At 41.1% G+C, this 16,335-nt stretch overlaps 1 protein-coding gene across 2 annotated transcripts in view; it reads right to left on the reverse strand.

Annotated features, from left to right (window-relative positions):
* ITPR2 (inositol 1,4,5-trisphosphate receptor type 2) overlaps positions 1 to 16,335 on the reverse strand; it is a 417,609-nt gene that overhangs the window by 284,597 nt on the left and 116,677 nt on the right. For both annotated transcript variants that reach the window (XM_074357919.1, XM_074357920.1), the window contains 7 exons: positions 14,711 to 14,810; positions 14,049 to 14,209; positions 8,924 to 9,065; positions 6,464 to 6,625; positions 2,325 to 2,497; positions 1,219 to 1,338; positions 902 to 1,087 (listed from right to left, as the gene is read on the reverse strand). In XM_074357919.1, the coding sequence (XP_074214020.1) occupies positions 902 to 1,087; positions 1,219 to 1,338; positions 2,325 to 2,497; positions 6,464 to 6,625; positions 8,924 to 9,065; positions 14,049 to 14,209; positions 14,711 to 14,810 (1,044 nt within the window). The remainder of the gene's footprint in view (positions 1 to 901; positions 1,088 to 1,218; positions 1,339 to 2,324; positions 2,498 to 6,463; positions 6,626 to 8,923; positions 9,066 to 14,048; positions 14,210 to 14,710; positions 14,811 to 16,335) is intronic.

Below are 16,335 nucleotides of genomic sequence, written 5' to 3' on the forward strand. Positions count from 1 at the left end.
GAGTGTCATTAGGCTCTCGGTTCTCGGCTTCCTAGGATTACAAATACACGAAGCCTGAAGGCTATGGACAAGAGCTCACCTAAAGCCATCTCTCTCTGCCTTGCCCAGTCTCACTCCGCTCCAGGCTCTGGAATCTGCACTCCAAGTAGAGACCCCCTCGGTTCCCAAACCAAACATGATCAATCCAAATGACATCAGTACCCCTGGATCCATCAGCCCCTGAGATCAAGAAGTGGCCATTGGCTTTGCGGCTGTAGCTGTAAAAACCTTGTGGGAACACAAAGAATTCTCTGCTTTTCTAAAGATTCCTGTCATGTGGGTCCTGCCTGGCCCGAGGGCTTCTGCCTTGGGTGTCCATGCCTTAGACTTGAAAACACCAGCTGGCTTCTTGCTCCCAATCTGCTGACCAGTTACTTCGCTGCCATGTGCCACCGCTGACCTTCACAACCACAGACATGTTTCTCTGAAGCCCTAGGTCTTCACATAATTGCTTGTGATTACAAGCAATATTCGCATAACTACTTGTTAACTTTCTCTGAAGCCACCTCGACAGCTGTAGCAGCGTCCCCAGCCCCAGTTCCACCTCCCATGCAACTGGATTACCTCGGTCCCAACGTGTCTCTCACCTGCACCCACCCTAGGCAGTAAGAGGAAACAACCCTTTGCCGCGCAGCAATTCCAAACCAGTGGAAAAAGCAGAAAACTGCAAATGCAATACGTGGAAAACACAAATGTGCATGTTTACTGCAAATAATTTCAATAATACTGAATATTTCAGCCACCCTAGTTCTGACACAACTTCTTAAATTTCTTCTTCATAGATAATGGGCTTCAGGTTTCAGGGAGTCATCTCTCAACGAATGTGTGAGACTTAGGATTACGATTCTCCACAATACTGCACCTGTAATAGGTAAGAACTTCTAAATCAGCTTTGGTGCCTTCCTTGGCCTCTTGAGCAAGATGCCTGATAGCTTTGCCGTGAGGCTCCTTGTTGCTGTCAATCCAGTAGAGCCAGACCTCCTCGTCGTCAATGTCATCTGACAGGATGGTGCTCTCCATGGGGCTGTCTCCCTGCATTGAGACCAACCTTGAAATAAATCACACACACATAAAACTAAGAACCAGCTCACTGGCAAGCATGATCAGTAACTGTAATGCTTACAAGGAATGAACAGAAAAAAAAAAAAAAAAAAAGGTGCCTCCATCGTCTGGGCTTACTTGGTTTGAATGAGAATGTCAGCGTTGCCTGGGCTCAACATAAATTTGCAGATGAGTTCTTGAGTTACAGGGATCGCGGTGGTATTAGACACACACAGATCCGATAAATAATCCAAAAATCTGACGGGAGGAAACATTAAATGGAACATTAATAAACAGCATCTTATAAAAGCATCCTCCAAAACCCCTCAAATATACTCTGGGATATAATGAAAGTAGCTTTTTAGACATATTCTTCATCTAACTTCCATACAACATTTTTCTAATGTGTTGCTTATCTGCTGCATCATTAGAAACAAATAAAACATCCAACGATTTGTGTTTAGTCCAAATCTTGTTTTTGAAAATCACTCATTTGCTTCTATTTATTTCTGATGTTCATACCACAGTGCTGTGACTTGTTGTGTTTGGAAAATCATGTATCTATCCTAAACGGAGACCACCCCAGAACTGAATAGCAAAACAGAGGCAGATCAAAGCCAATGTCGTACTGAGTAAAACAGACGTACAGCACACGCTGACCCCGAGTGACTACGGCCTGGTCAAGTCCAAGGCCCTGTACTACCTTCTAACGCTTATTTGCTGTGTGAGTTAAGAAAGCTTTGTCCATCTGCTTGACCCTTCTGCCTTCATTTCTCCCAGATCAGGCAGCATGATGCCAGAGAAAGGGAACATGATCTGGAGTCAGAAACCGTTCATTTACCTCCCCTTGTATCCCTGACTACTGAGGTATTCTTGGGCAAGTCAGCCTCCAGGCTTCTGTTTTCTCATCTCTAAACGTGGATAATATTACACGAGCAGTGCAGTTCACGAGAATGTGTGAGGATTTAAACAAAACAACGTACATGAATATATTTTGTAAACTGACAGAGTACTAGAAAAACCTAAGCTATCAGAGAGAAAAACCACTACATTTAAATCCGTCTATAAAGGGTTTTGCTCTCCTCTAAGTTAAGAACCCTTTATGATATGTAATTATTACAGCCATATGCCCAACATCGCTTGTCCATGAAAGAATCCTAACTTTTAAAAAAAAAAGTTCTAAAAATAAAGCAAAATGTCGCAATCCCCACAAGAAAAAAAACGCTGCAAGAACCACTTCCAACCTTGGCTCGCGGTTTCTCCTGAGCAAACTAACAAATGTTTCTATTTCTTTTGCTGTGATGTGTTTCTCTAGTAGTTTTCTGTTGTTGTGCAACAAAGCTGTGATGGTATCTTCTGCCAAAATATCATAGCCAATCTGGGACTGCATGACACAGAAATTCTTAGCAATATATTCCTGCAAAGAAGAAAGACTGTCAGAATGCACTGCCGCACAGCTTAGAAATAATAGCACGTTCTGTTAGGGTCGGCAACGTTGACTGATTTATTCATATCAGAAAACTCGCTAAAAATTATTTTCAAAAGAACAGCAAGCAAATAATTCTTCAATAAGCAGGATTTTTGGAGGAAAGAAATGAAAATACATTAGCATATACCAAATTTAAATTGTAAAGGAAAATTATGTGCCTAGAAATACTTTTTAATACCGATGCTTACATTCCTATACGGTAGAAAAATAAAAATAAAGCTAGTTACAATAACCATTTTTTAAGACATAGTAACTAAGGATTTCACCAGGTAACAGAGGAGCTTCTTCTAATACTAAAAGTCATAACCTATGAATTTGGCATAATTATAGAAACAAAAATGACCCTCTGACGTTTTGCTCACGAAGGACGAGCTCTGTACTGTTACATGAAGATCCCAGGTGAACCGAGGTGATTTCTGTTTTGTACACATTACCACCACGATCTATTAAATCTTCTCTTTAAAATAACAGTAAAATTTTGTACCACTTTTTGCCTTTAAAAAAGCTATCAAATGATTTAAAAAAAAAAGCTATCAAACGGTAACGTGATAAATCTGTGATTAATCAATATATTGATCAGATTCATTAGTCCCAAAGGTATTTCTGGAAAGCCATTCCAGGCACTGTCTGAGAGACAAGGGATGTGGCACTGAACAGGACAGGTAAGCTCTGACGGAGGTTACATCCCAGCGAGGAGATAAACGTGATCGTTTTACACGTTGGTAAGTGAAATGAAACTAACAGAGGGTGGGGGAACGGTGGCAACTTTGGATGTGGTAAACGCCAAAGAGGTGACCTTTGACCTAGGATGGAAATGGTGAAAATGATGAAATGATGGAAATGATCAGGAGGAGGCAATTGTGGGGAGAGAAGCCATCGAGGCAGTGGGGACAGCAAGGGCGAAGGCCATGGGGTGGTGGAACCCAGACTTGTAAGCTCTGTAAACACGAGGTGGCCCTTGCAGCGCGAGGGCAGGGAGTGAGGAGAAAGCCAGAGAGGACGTGGGAGAGCTGGGTCCTTCTGAGCCACGGAGAAAACCAGAAACATCCATTCTAAAAGCCAGAGAAAGCCACCGGGGACCCTCAGTCACGCCTTATCCCACCTGCTCCTCACTGTCCACACGGCTCTCCTACATTCCAGCCACCATCACCCTTTTCTCACATCTCAGAAACCGCAGCACGGTGAGCTTAACCCCTTCCCCAGTCCAGCAGTTTCACCTCAATTTCTTGGGGATTTCTCCTTGGGAATTTGTCTCTGTTTCTATCATGGGAGAATTTATTGATCAGAAAGTGGTTTTGCCTTCAGTAAAATTCACTGGAACCTATCTATTGCTTGAAATTGATATTGGTTACAAAACCTAATTATACTTTAGGCAGCAATTTTGTTGGCCTTCTTCAAAATGATGGCTTTGTTTATCAGTAGCCAGTTAAGTAAAGTAAATGTTTGCTGTTACTGTGTCTTTTTAAAGATATGTATTGATTTATACATGTTTACCACTGTTGTAAAAACCTCCAAGACATGTTTGCTAATAGATCAAGACGTTGATAAATAATCAAATGAAGTTAGAGTCTCAACATTAAAGTCTTGGGTTAGCACTAAATCACAAAAGAATTCCCTACTAGGACTCTATAAAACATAGGTGAGGATAAAGTAGAAAGTCTTCCTGCTTTTATATAAAAATCATGATCTAAAAACATCAAAAATCTACATTGTGTTAGCACAAAGCATTCTCTCTTTTTTTACACCTTTATTGTGGTGTGGTTCCTGTACAGTAAACTACACATATTTCAGATGTACACTTTGATGAATACTGATAGATGTGTACACCCATGGTACCACCATCACAATTAAGACAGCTAACATTTCCATCACTCCCCAAGAGGTGCAAATTTCAAATTCCCAATTTATCCCTTCCCACGCCCTTTAACGCCTGGTAACCATAAGTTTGTTCTCTATGGCTGTGAGCCTGTTTCTGTTTTGTAGATAAGATCATTTAACACAAAGCATTCTTAATGCAACAGAAATGAAAAAAACATTTCTCGACTATCAGTGAGATTCGACGGGAGCAGGCAGAGAATGTGAAGCAAAATACAATCTACCCCTCAGTGAATGCTGGAGATGCTCTATTCTCTTGTAAGTTCAATGCTCTACCTCTTGGGGAGACATCCTCAAAGACAGGAGTCGCCCACCCACCATCACATGCTCTAAAGAAATCAGAAAGCTGGTCCCCCAAAGTGAATAAACATTTACCCGGAGAAATGATGTGCCTAGGTGGGGCGAACTGAGAGCAAAAGAGAGGAGAAATTATCAAGGAGGAACACGTGTGTGTGTGAGTGTGTCTACTTGTCAGAAGGAAGAGTGTTTTCATAGGAGAGACCGCACACGCCCCTGAGCACACCAGGCATGTGAGTCCCCAACTTGGACAGAGAGGCGTGAGAAAGAACTTTGTGCGAGACCTTGAGGGCATGAGAAAGGACACCAGTTAAGACGTGCTGCCTTGGGGAAGGGACCTGGGGCTGGCGGTGGGGTAGGGCAGGAAGGAGGTAGATGTGGTTTAAAGGGGCTGCGTGAGGGGGATCCTTGAATTGTTGGAATATTCAGTATCTTGACTCTGGTAGCAGATACATAAACCTACACAGATGATAAAATTGTATAGCACTTCATAAACATGCATACATGCAAACAAATGTGTATCAGTAAACCTAGGGAAATGTGAGTAAGATCGTGTATTGTAGCCATGTCAATTACCTCACTGTAATATTATACTATAATTTGGCAACTTGTTACCATCAGGGGAAACTGGATGAAGTATAAAGACATGCTCTGTATTATTTCTTACGACTGCATGTAAATCTACAGTTATTGCAACAGAAATTTCAATTAAAATGTTGTGGGGGAAAAAAAAAAAAGATGTGCTGCCGTGGACACACCTGCCTGCACATGGTTGCATCTAGAGACCAGCAGAACAGCCAGCCCCCAAGGAGATCTGGTGCTGAAGCACAGGACTCTGCCGTAGGAAGCGGACCCATGGGACCCTGCAAAGGCTGAGCACAGTCGAGGACGTGTGCACTGGGGGACCCAGTGGGCCCGAGGGCACCAGGTAAACTCTGTAGACCTGTCGGTTTTCTCAGTTAATTCGACCTCTCTTGTAGAATACTGAGCATGTTGTGTGGAGTGGTGGCCTCCAAGAGGATGAGTGAGGCCACGCAGAGAACACTGAGTGACCATTAGCCCCGCCCCCACTGCTGAGCCCCCCTGAACAACGTGGGCCCTGGTATTCAGGGCTCTCGACGCTGGTCCTCTGAGCACATAAAGGTCTGTCCTTTAACGTTCTGGAATTTAATTTTTCTTCCAATAAAACAAGAACAGCTCTACCTATGATATCTTGCCATCTTAAAGGAATGCAATGAAGTTGGGGAAAATCTTTCCAATGACAGCATTTTCCATTGGAAAGAAGAAGCTTTAGAACTCAGGTACCCCCTGTGCCTCCACCTTACATTTCAGGTGCACACGTCGTGTCTTTTCCACGAGACAATGACCTCTTTAGCCTACACATGACGATGTGGTACCTCATGTGCTCCTCGAAACGCCAAGAAAGGCCTCCTTCCTCTTTACATAATACATCCCGCACACCTCCTGCCCAGCGGGAGCTAATACCACACACAGAGAAGGACTTAAGACATCCTCATCCAATGGTTCTAGTTTTACGTGGAAGAATACATACAGATGTCTGCCCAAGGACATTTACAGGTCATGTTTGTGTGTTGCCAACATAAAACGTTTCACTGCAAAGCAGAATTTCCCTTTCCTCTTCTGTATGTTTCAGAACAGTAACCACGGAAACTTGCCCATCCTGTAAATGCTGAACAGAGGTGAAAATGAGCGCCCCCCAACCTGGTTTTTCCGGTAGTCCTGCTGCGAGTGTCTCAGCACACGGTAGCACAGCCTCAGCATGTACTTGTAGGGAGCGTATCTTTGATCTCCCAGATCTTCAAGCCTCAGCATTGAGCCTTCTCCCGCTTTCTCCTTAAAGGGCGCTTTAAGAATCCCAAATACCTATCAGGAAAACACACACACACACACACACACACAAAGAAAACAAGAAAACCACTTATTCTGATGAATGGAGGGGCATGTTTTGCAAAGTTTTGATTTTTTTTTTTTTTTTACAAACAAGCACACAGACTCAAAAACACTTTTGTAATATTTGAGTAGAATTAAAGTTAAAAAGAAAGATGTAGGATATAAGACCAATATATTAAGGAACAGAAAAATACTGCTAAAAGGGTTCCCTGAATTGAATGACAAAAACATTATCTAAATAAAATGCTTAATTTTGTCTAGAAATTATATTTTATTAAAGGAAAAAAATATAATGATGTTACATTGTACCACTTTACATGAAATATGCAGATAAACTAAAATATAGTTTGATTTTGACAATATATAAAATTTGATTTTGACAACGTATAAAATGGATGGACAACGGGTTTCTGCTGTATAGCACAGGGAGATCTGTATTCAATGTCTCGTGGAGGCCTATGTTGGCAAAGAATATGAAAAGGAATATACGCATGCATGTGTATGACAATGTGTATGACAATGTTGTACTGTACACCGGAAACTGACAACATTGTAAACGGACTATACGTCAATAAAAAAATAGTAATATAAGGAAAACATTTATTTTTCATCTGACACTGACAGAAAAACACAAAAAAACCTGTCTTCAAATATTGCTTCTAAACCTCTTCATTAAAGAGTTAATTCATTGTCCCTGTACATAAAGATGTGGCCAAATCAATGAATGTACCATCATTCAAAACAAGGAGGGGGCCAGATGGGCAGCTGGTGACACCCAGTGACTCAGATTCTTCTTGTAAGAAGATTAGCATTTGGGAAGTATGTCAAAAGCACTGAGGAACATAACTCTTTTAGGCAGCAAGACAGCAGGTAGGATCACCTGGAGATGAGCTCATAGGATGAGCAAACTGCTTATGACAGAGCACCTAGACCAAGGCATGAGGATTCACACACGAAAGCCAAATGGAGGGAAATGCTCCTTCGTAGTTCATGAAGCATAAGATGAATTAGAGTTTCTTCAATAATTCTATATTCACAAAACCTTGAATTTTATATTTATCACATTGAAATAAAATGTTTGACATATGTTGGTTGAAATAATATGAATAAATCATTCAAGGTCCTAAAAGTCCCTGAAATCAAATGTTTTATACAAAAGCAATGCTAATGTCAGGAAAGACTTTGTCTCATAAGATTTGCAACCTTTATTTTCTTTGAGAAAATGGTTGATTTTATATACTCAGACAATCAGCAATAGAATATTAATGGACAATATATCTACTGTTTTCCTTTCCCAGCTCCATAAGAACATTGGTATTAATAACATAATTTTTATTTTTTAAGTATCTTCCTTCAGTCCACAATTAACGCAGAAGCTCATTACTTTATATAGTAATTAAGAGAATAAAAAGAATGCATGAAAGTAGGCATGTCCATATGTGTATATTATTAGGAAGTGAATTAATTTACTGGCATGTTATGAACAATTTTGGGAAGACACAGTATAAAGGAGCAGCTCTAGACTTTCAGGGGAAAAACCCAGAATACTGTATAGAGCACTTGTGAGCTGATGAACTGACTGTCCCACTTTCCTTGGGAAGAAAGGGGAAGAAGTAGAAAGCAGATGGAGGTGGCAGTTTCCAAGTTTCCCTGGAAATTCTTCCTAGAGTATTATTCCGGTACATTTTCTGGAGATAGTCTGACCATGGAGGGTCTTTAGAGGTTATCGGTAGACTGTCTTCCAGATGGGGCCCAATGATCTCTGCCTCCTGGAATTCACACTCTTATGAAATCCTGTCTCCTTGACTGTGGGCTGGATTATTGACTCACTTCTAACTAACAGAATACAGTAGAACGGATGAGATGCTACTCCTAAGATTAGGTTATAAAAAGACTGTGGCCTCCATCTGAGTGCCCTCTCTTGTTCTCTCTTAGATCCCTCACTTCTAAGGATAGCAAGCTGCCAAGTGTTGAGGCAGCACTGTGGAGAGGCCCAGGCCAGGGAGCTGGGTAGTGAATCTTCTCCCATTGCAGCCTCGCGATGACTGCAGCCCAGCCAACATCTTGACTATAGCCTGTGAAACACCCTGAGCAAGAATTTCCCACCTAAACCACCCAGATTCCTAATCCAAAGGCACTTTAAGTACCTGCTGTTTTCAAATGCTAAGCTTAGGGCTAACTTGTTACACAGCAATAGACAACTAATACAAGGACTTTGCTGATACTACAACTCAGATAAAATATGCAAATTTAGTACACGGAAACATTCACCTGTGCCAGTATGTTTTGTTCCCTCATTAATTTCTGACGTTCTCGGTTTGGCTTCGTGATAACCACATCCAGAACTTCCTGTCCGTTGTTAAGTACATCAGCAACAAAGAAGATGAGGTCTTCCAATAATTTGGTTACAAATCTACCAAAAAATGAAAAGGCAACTTCATGGTGTGTTTAATTTTGGAAATTTTTTTAATAAACACTGAAGAATTGAAACACTGCAAAACTGAAAGCATTGAATCATAAAAATTCTTTAATCAACAAAATACCTACTGCAGTTAATATTTACCTAAATCTTTACAAAGAGCATCCCTTCTCCAGTTCCTCCAAACTCCACTCCCACCTCCAGCTCTAATCAAGTATTTGCAAAGATTATTACGAAATAAAACCACACGAGCCCCAGCAACAGATGTGTGGCTAGGATAACGCCTACCAACAGATGTTTTTCCACGACTGACCAGCAAAGAAGAGTATTTCTGCCTTAAGGGAGAACGGCTAAACGTGTAAATTCTTAAACTCAAATTCTTCTTTTTTTGACTATTGACTTAAACTATATTTCTTAATCATCACATTTCAATTTCTCTCTGTCCAGAATAGGAAAAATTTAAATTACCTGTGAAGAGACAAGAGTAAGCAATCAGATGCTCTAAACTGTCCTGGAAATATTACCTGATCTATAAAAATTACAATATTCCAAAATCAGACACTAATGTTCACATTTAATTCTACATTTTGGTTATTATTTTAACTATTACGTGAACTTCAGTTGCATCTAGGACCTAAAGTGTCTTAAGACCCCTTCCTCCCTGAGTCGTCTCCTTCGTCCTTCCTCTGCTTGAGCTTTATCATTTTCTAGATGAATTTTTTCTTTTATGATCCCAGGCAGGAAGAAAAGTAAATCCAGAGAGAAGCAAGATGCAAGGAGCAAAAGCAAGCAGGACAAGAGGTAAAATACATTAAGAAATATAATTAATAACTGAAAAACAATTTTTAGGAACTGAGTTTTCAGTTTAAAAAAATGTGATACAGCATCATTCACACAAGTAATTTAAAGAATAAACAGAGAACTATGGTTCTAGACAACTATTCTAAAAAAAGATTAGAGGTAGAAATATCTAATTAAAGCATTTGAGGGTATTTTTATCCCATGAGAGAAAGAAAGAAATATTTAATATCTTTGTAAGAAAGAGTATGTAGTTAAAATGTATGACAAGAACATAAGGGCAATCGCTGAAGAAGAGAAACATGATCTGTAGCTTCTAAACCAGGGGAAGAAAAGGAAAAAGGGGAGAAAATATAAACTCCATCAATCTAACAGAAAGCAAGAAAGAAGTGGAGGGAAAAGACAAAAAGTTACACCAACGAAAGAAAATAACAAAATAAGATACCCAGAGGTATGAAAGCCGCCCAAACACATTATTGATCAAATGCAAAGTAATTAAATTTTAGCAAATTCAAGTAGACTATCAAATCAGATTTTTTTTTAAATCGAGCTCTCTGCTGCTCACAAGAGACGCTAACAAAGCAAAATGACCGGGGAACGTTAAATAAAGGGATACCAAAAAAGAGGCAAACGCTAAACAAAAGCTGGCTGGTGTCAAGGTAGCAGTATCAGGCAAATAAAGTTCAAGGGGAAATGATGTAGCTATAGGAAGAAATTGACTTTCAGTCAGAAGGACATCTGACCCGATGATCTCATGTTGGATGACCCTTCCTGTAGATCCTGAGCTCCTGTCAGGGGATTTCAAACCAGTTCCCAAGCCTGGAAACTGCAGGAAGACATGGCCAGAGTCTGGGCTGTTCGCCACTGCATTGCCACCGAATGCACACCAGCTGCATGGCCCAGTGCCTGGCATGTCCCAGGAGTTCAATGATACTGAAAACAAATGGATGTTGAACTATAAACGCAGCAGAGGAAGCCCCATTTGTCTTCTGTACCCTCAGTGGTAAAACATGGTGCAGAAAGTCTGGTTTACAAGCGCACAGGTCACCTCCTCCAGCTCTGAACAGCCGCTAACCCAGCCCCTTTCTCCCGGCTCTCCCTCCCCAGCATGTTCCCAACACTCTCTGTTTTGTTGATGCAGCTATACGGAAGAGTATCAGAAAATCCCACTAAAAGGATATCCGAGGCTGAGGATCTTGGCGCAAATAAGGCAGGAGTGATGCCTCCAGAGTCCGCTCCTGGGGTGAGTAAAAGAGGAGCTAAGAGACAGAGACAGGACGAGGACGATGCAGGCGTTCTGAGACAGATCTTCAATATTCTAACACTTTCCCTCTGATTTTGTATCATTCTCCATGGTTTTGAGTAAAAGAATCTCAAAATAATTTCATTCCCCAGAGGGGGGAAAAGTCAGGGCCATGAGATTTTTTCAGAAAGAATTTTGTATCAAATTCTACAGCCAAGAAAATAATACAAACACATTCGACGAGGCCGGTAAGCTCTCCTGTGTGGAGGCGCAGCTTTGAACGTGTTTTGATGGAAGGTGGCTTTTCTGAAATTACTAAATTAAGATCAGTAATTGCAACTTCCTATTTCTCAGGCAAGGTCTTCATTTTTCTATGATGTGTTCCACTCTGAAACATCAGAGCGGAAATAAAAATGTATGATTCCTGGTCAGTCCTGGTCTACCGCCTTCTAGAGAATTGTCTCAAGAAGTTAAAAGAATCTCTCCGGCAGTAACTGAAAAAGAATTACAGTCGGCAATGGCGGCGGGCTCATAACCTTAATCGTTACTTGTCCTTCTCTTCAAGGAACATCTTAATATTTAGCAAGGGAGACATTTTATGTGCATATGTGACAATGACAAAGAAACAGTCATCAAAAGAAAAGCTAATAGATAAATAATAGGAAAAAAAGTCTTATCTGCACATGGGATTCCACTGCCTGTCATAATTTAGCTCTGGTACTGAACTACCTGTAGTCCAGAAGAGGGTAGCAGCTGTTTCAGCTTGTGGCCTTTATTCATCTCCCCCAACAAGGTTGGAGGTAGATTGCACACTCAACAGTTGTTTTCAAATGCCGGTGTGTTGCGGGCAAAACAGAGCTAAGAACAGAGGAGGCTGAGAAGTAACTATTCCACGTGTTTGCATATTTATGATGGGTTTCTATTAATAGGGCTGGAAGGAAGCAAGCTGGATTTTTTGCTCCTTTGTACTGTGAGTTAGATCTAAAAGTTCATAAAACATACATTTTTTTGTTCTGGAAAACTTATGTGAAGCTCATAAAGCCACCATGCAGAGTAGGAAATGGGACGCTGAGACAGCCTCCTGCCATCCCTCCCCTCTGAAAACACCATCCTGATTCTTGTGACGATTATTTCCTTGCATTTCTTTATAGTTCTGCCAATTTCTTAAACCCCATGAAAAGAGTTTAGTTTTGTTTGATTTTGAACTTTACAAATACTATTACAGTGTCTAGTTCTTACTCAATCTAAATCTAAAGTTTATTAGGCTTATCCATGTAGTTACACATAGATGTGGGTCATGTATTTTCATGGCTATATTGTATTCCACTGTATGATCTAAATCAAAATTGGATTTACCTATTCAGCTGGTGATGGACATGGAATGGTTTTCAGTTTGGGATTATTGAGAATAAGGCTGAACATTCTTAAACATGTGTCCTGGTGTAAAAGCTTATCTTCGACAGATGTTCAAGCACGTTTAGCCAAGGAATGGAATTGGTAAGTCATGGAGTATTTGCTTCTGCATGTGTGTGTATGCATGCATGTGTGTGCATTAAGAACACTTATGGTATTGTAAGTCAACTATATTTCAATAAAAAAGATTGAAAAAACTTATGAGATCTACCATCTTACATTTTTATGTGTATAATACAGTATTGTTAACTAAAGGCACAAGGTTGTACAGCATGTCTCTAGAATTTATTCATCCTGCATAAATGAAACTTTATACCCGTTAAACAGCAACTCCTCATTCCCTCTTCCCTCAGCCCCTGGCAACTACCATGCTATTCTGTTTCTATGAGTTAGATTATTTTTGCAACTTTATTAACAATAGGCAAACATGGAAACAACCTAAATGTCCATCGATGGATGGAAAAAGAAAGTGCAATATATACGTACAAGAGAACATTATTCAACCTTTAAACAATAAGGAAATCCTGTCCCATGTGAAACACAGTGAACCCGAGGGACATTATCATAAGTAAAACAAGCCAGTCACAGGACAAACCCTACGTGATTCCACTTACATGAGGAGTGACTGGCTCTTTAACTTTGCAAGTTACCGTCAAGCCTTGTCCCAAAGTGCTTATACCAATTATCATCTCACCAGCTGTGAATTAGAGTCCCCCGTAGAAATGCCTGGGAAATTGGTAAACAGCCCCTTCTCGTCCAAAAGTAAAGGCATATAGCAGATCATGAAGTGGAGACATACAGAGAATGCTTGTGCTCTGGCATGGGGACTTTAAAACCACACAGGAGTAAGTCAACCACTTTCTGCTTGACGTTACCTAACCCTTAAGTGCTTAACCCTTCAATTCTCCTTTATGTAAAATGGGAATAATGCCCATCTCAGGGCTGCCTGAAGGACTGGAGAAATGTATCTACAGTGCCTGACACGGTACCAACATGAAATGATTGACAGCTATCAGAATCGTTCCCTCTTTCACTTATTTCCAAAACCAGACTTGAAGAACCAACAACGCAGTTCTCCTGAGGGAGTTACAGGGCAGACAGCCACGCTTTGCAGGGCGTTTTCTGGTATTATAGATGTGTTGTTTTGTGCTACCTGAGCAGAGAAAAGTATCTTGAATAAATAAGAACAGAAAGACATAAAACCTCTTTAGAACCTTTTACTCCAAATATCAAATCTAGTGCAGCAAAAGGTATCTCTTGTGAAACATTTAAAAGGAAAGATCAGAAGTAACTAAAGTCAACTGTATTGCAGCCAAGCTAAAATGGAAAAAAGTACATATTCCACCAGATTTGCATGTCGCCCTTTTCCTTCAGTCGCCGTGACCCGCTCATCCGGAAGCAGGTGTGCCGCTAAGGAGACCATCCTACTTACCCGCTTCGAGGCGTCCGCCCGCCTGACGTCTACCGCAAGAGCTGACGACTGAGTCTCGATGATTTAAGAGCCACTGTAGAAAGTTACTAACCTCCTTTCGTTCTGAGTTATCGTGCCGTTTTCCAGCTTTTTGACTGTGGTCGCTAGCACTTTATTCGCGTCATTGGCGAAGTCTAGGTCTCGGACCTCAGACAGCGGGACAGACACGATGGCAAAGGCTTCTTTATCTTCTTTCGTTTGGCAAGTTCCAATCTGCAATGCGGTTTTCCATTACGATTAGTTTGTTTTTCTGTAACTACGCGATATTCTTCAAGCCCTAACACTTCTCAGTACTGCTTAGGAAATAAAACAGGGGTAGATAATCCAAACACAGTAATTCCTCCGGGCATCATCCACTGGGAAAGACTGTGGGGGCACAGAGTTCCCAGGTCCACTTCCTGCCTTGTTCTCATTTGCCCTTTGCTACAGTTTCAACAGAGTAGAGAAACTGCCCTCCTGGAATCTTCTTCCCTTTCTACCTGCTCCTCCCCATCTTTTAGCCTCTTTGCTGTATCTTCCTGAATCCCAGCTCTGCTGCAGCGAAGCCATGTGGTTCAGCTCCCTGAAGCAACTGGCAGCCATGAGTCCCTGATGAAATTAATTGCAATCATCTCTAATATGGGTAAAGCTGGATTGTAAGAACACGTCAGTCACCCCCTAATCCTCTTCACGCACCATTTGGCGGAAAATTAAACCATGCTCAGCAACATTTACCTTCAACATAACAGGCCTCTCTTCATCTGTGTCTATGGGGATGCTGGTACTGGTGACCCACGTGTTGGTACACAAATGCCTTAACCGAACATACGAGTTCCTAAAAGCAAAATAATATAAAAAACAGCACAACTCACATATTAACATATTTAACAGTTTCATGCATATGAATACAAATATATTTTAGACTAGCAACTGAATCAAGTGTAGATCAGTCTGGTTTAAGGAAAAACTCTGAACTGCAGACTATTTGAAAGCACGCAGTATTATTATCTAGCTTGCTGGCTCTCAAAATGTGGTCCCTGGAAAAGCAACAGCAGCTTCACCAGAGACCTTGGTAGAAATGCCAGTCCAAGTCCACTAAATCAGAAAGTCTGAAGGCGAGGCCCAACAGCAGGCACTTCACCAGCCTCTCCAGGCAATTCTGATGCATAAGAACCACTGGCTGTGTGACCACCTCAGTTAAAACTGCTGTCTGATCGTACAGTACCTTATGAGGTTTGACCATCTGCATGTAAAAGTACACAGTACAGTCAGTCCCCATTATTTGCTGATTCCCGACTCATGAATTTGCCTGCTCACAAAAGTGTATCTGTAACCCCCAAATCAACACGTGGGGCCCTCTGGCAGTCCTTCTCAGACATGCGCAGAGTGGCAAAAAATGTGCTTCCCCCGCCACTCACATTCCCCGTGAGGCTGAACAAGGTGATGCTCTGCCTTCTTGTTTCTGCTCTCAGACCGTCAACCAGTGCCCACTTCGTGGTCTATTTAGTGCCATGTTTTTCACTTACTGTCAATTGTCGGTGACTTCATTGTTTAAAACAGCCCCCGAGCAAAAAACCTTTCCACGTCAACAAAAAGAAAGAAAGAAAACAGCCCCCAAGCATAGGGCTGAAGTGCTGTTTGGGTTCCTAAGAGCAAGGCTGTGATGGGCATCTAGGGAAAAAATCTCATGTTAGACAAGCTTCACTCAGGCATGAGTTACGGTGCTGCTGGCCGTGAGTTCAGTGTTAATGAACTAACCATATATATTAGATAAGGTGTCTTCAAACAAAAACACATATAAAACAAGGTTGCATACTGATTAACTGACAAAGGTGTTGTGACCAGAGGCTCGCAGGAACCTAACCCTGTATTTCCGCTAGGAGCAATGGCTCAGTATTTGCTAATAATTCATGTACCAGGAACAGTAAGAATCAACTGCAGGTGAACTGTGAGCGGGTACATGAAAAAAAAGACAGCTAAAGCTTCATCCAACTCAAATATTACCATTTTTAGTGAATCTTTTCTTATCATTTCTTTAACAAAATGGGTCAAGTGTCTATTAAAAGAAAAACATTGCAGCGAGTTGTCTGCCTTCAAGTTGCTGAGAGTTCAGTAGGAAAGATGAGACATAAAATCAATCATAAAACATGAGGCAGGAAGCATCAAAGCCAAAAGAGAAACTCAAATAAAACACACAGGGCTTCAGGGAAAGAGGTTCATTCAACCTCACGGTTCTGCTCATTCAGGAAAGGTGATAAAATACAGGCTGAGTTTCAACAATCTAAAACAGCAAAGGTCCAATCCTCATCCAAAGAGTCAGAAATTCTGAAATACCTGTGTTTCCACTTATCGTCTTTTGC

Source organism: Camelus bactrianus, chromosome 34 (genome assembly GCF_048773025.1).
Source record: "Camelus bactrianus isolate YW-2024 breed Bactrian camel chromosome 34, ASM4877302v1, whole genome shotgun sequence".
Taxonomy (NCBI): domain Eukaryota; kingdom Metazoa; phylum Chordata; class Mammalia; order Artiodactyla; family Camelidae; genus Camelus; species Camelus bactrianus.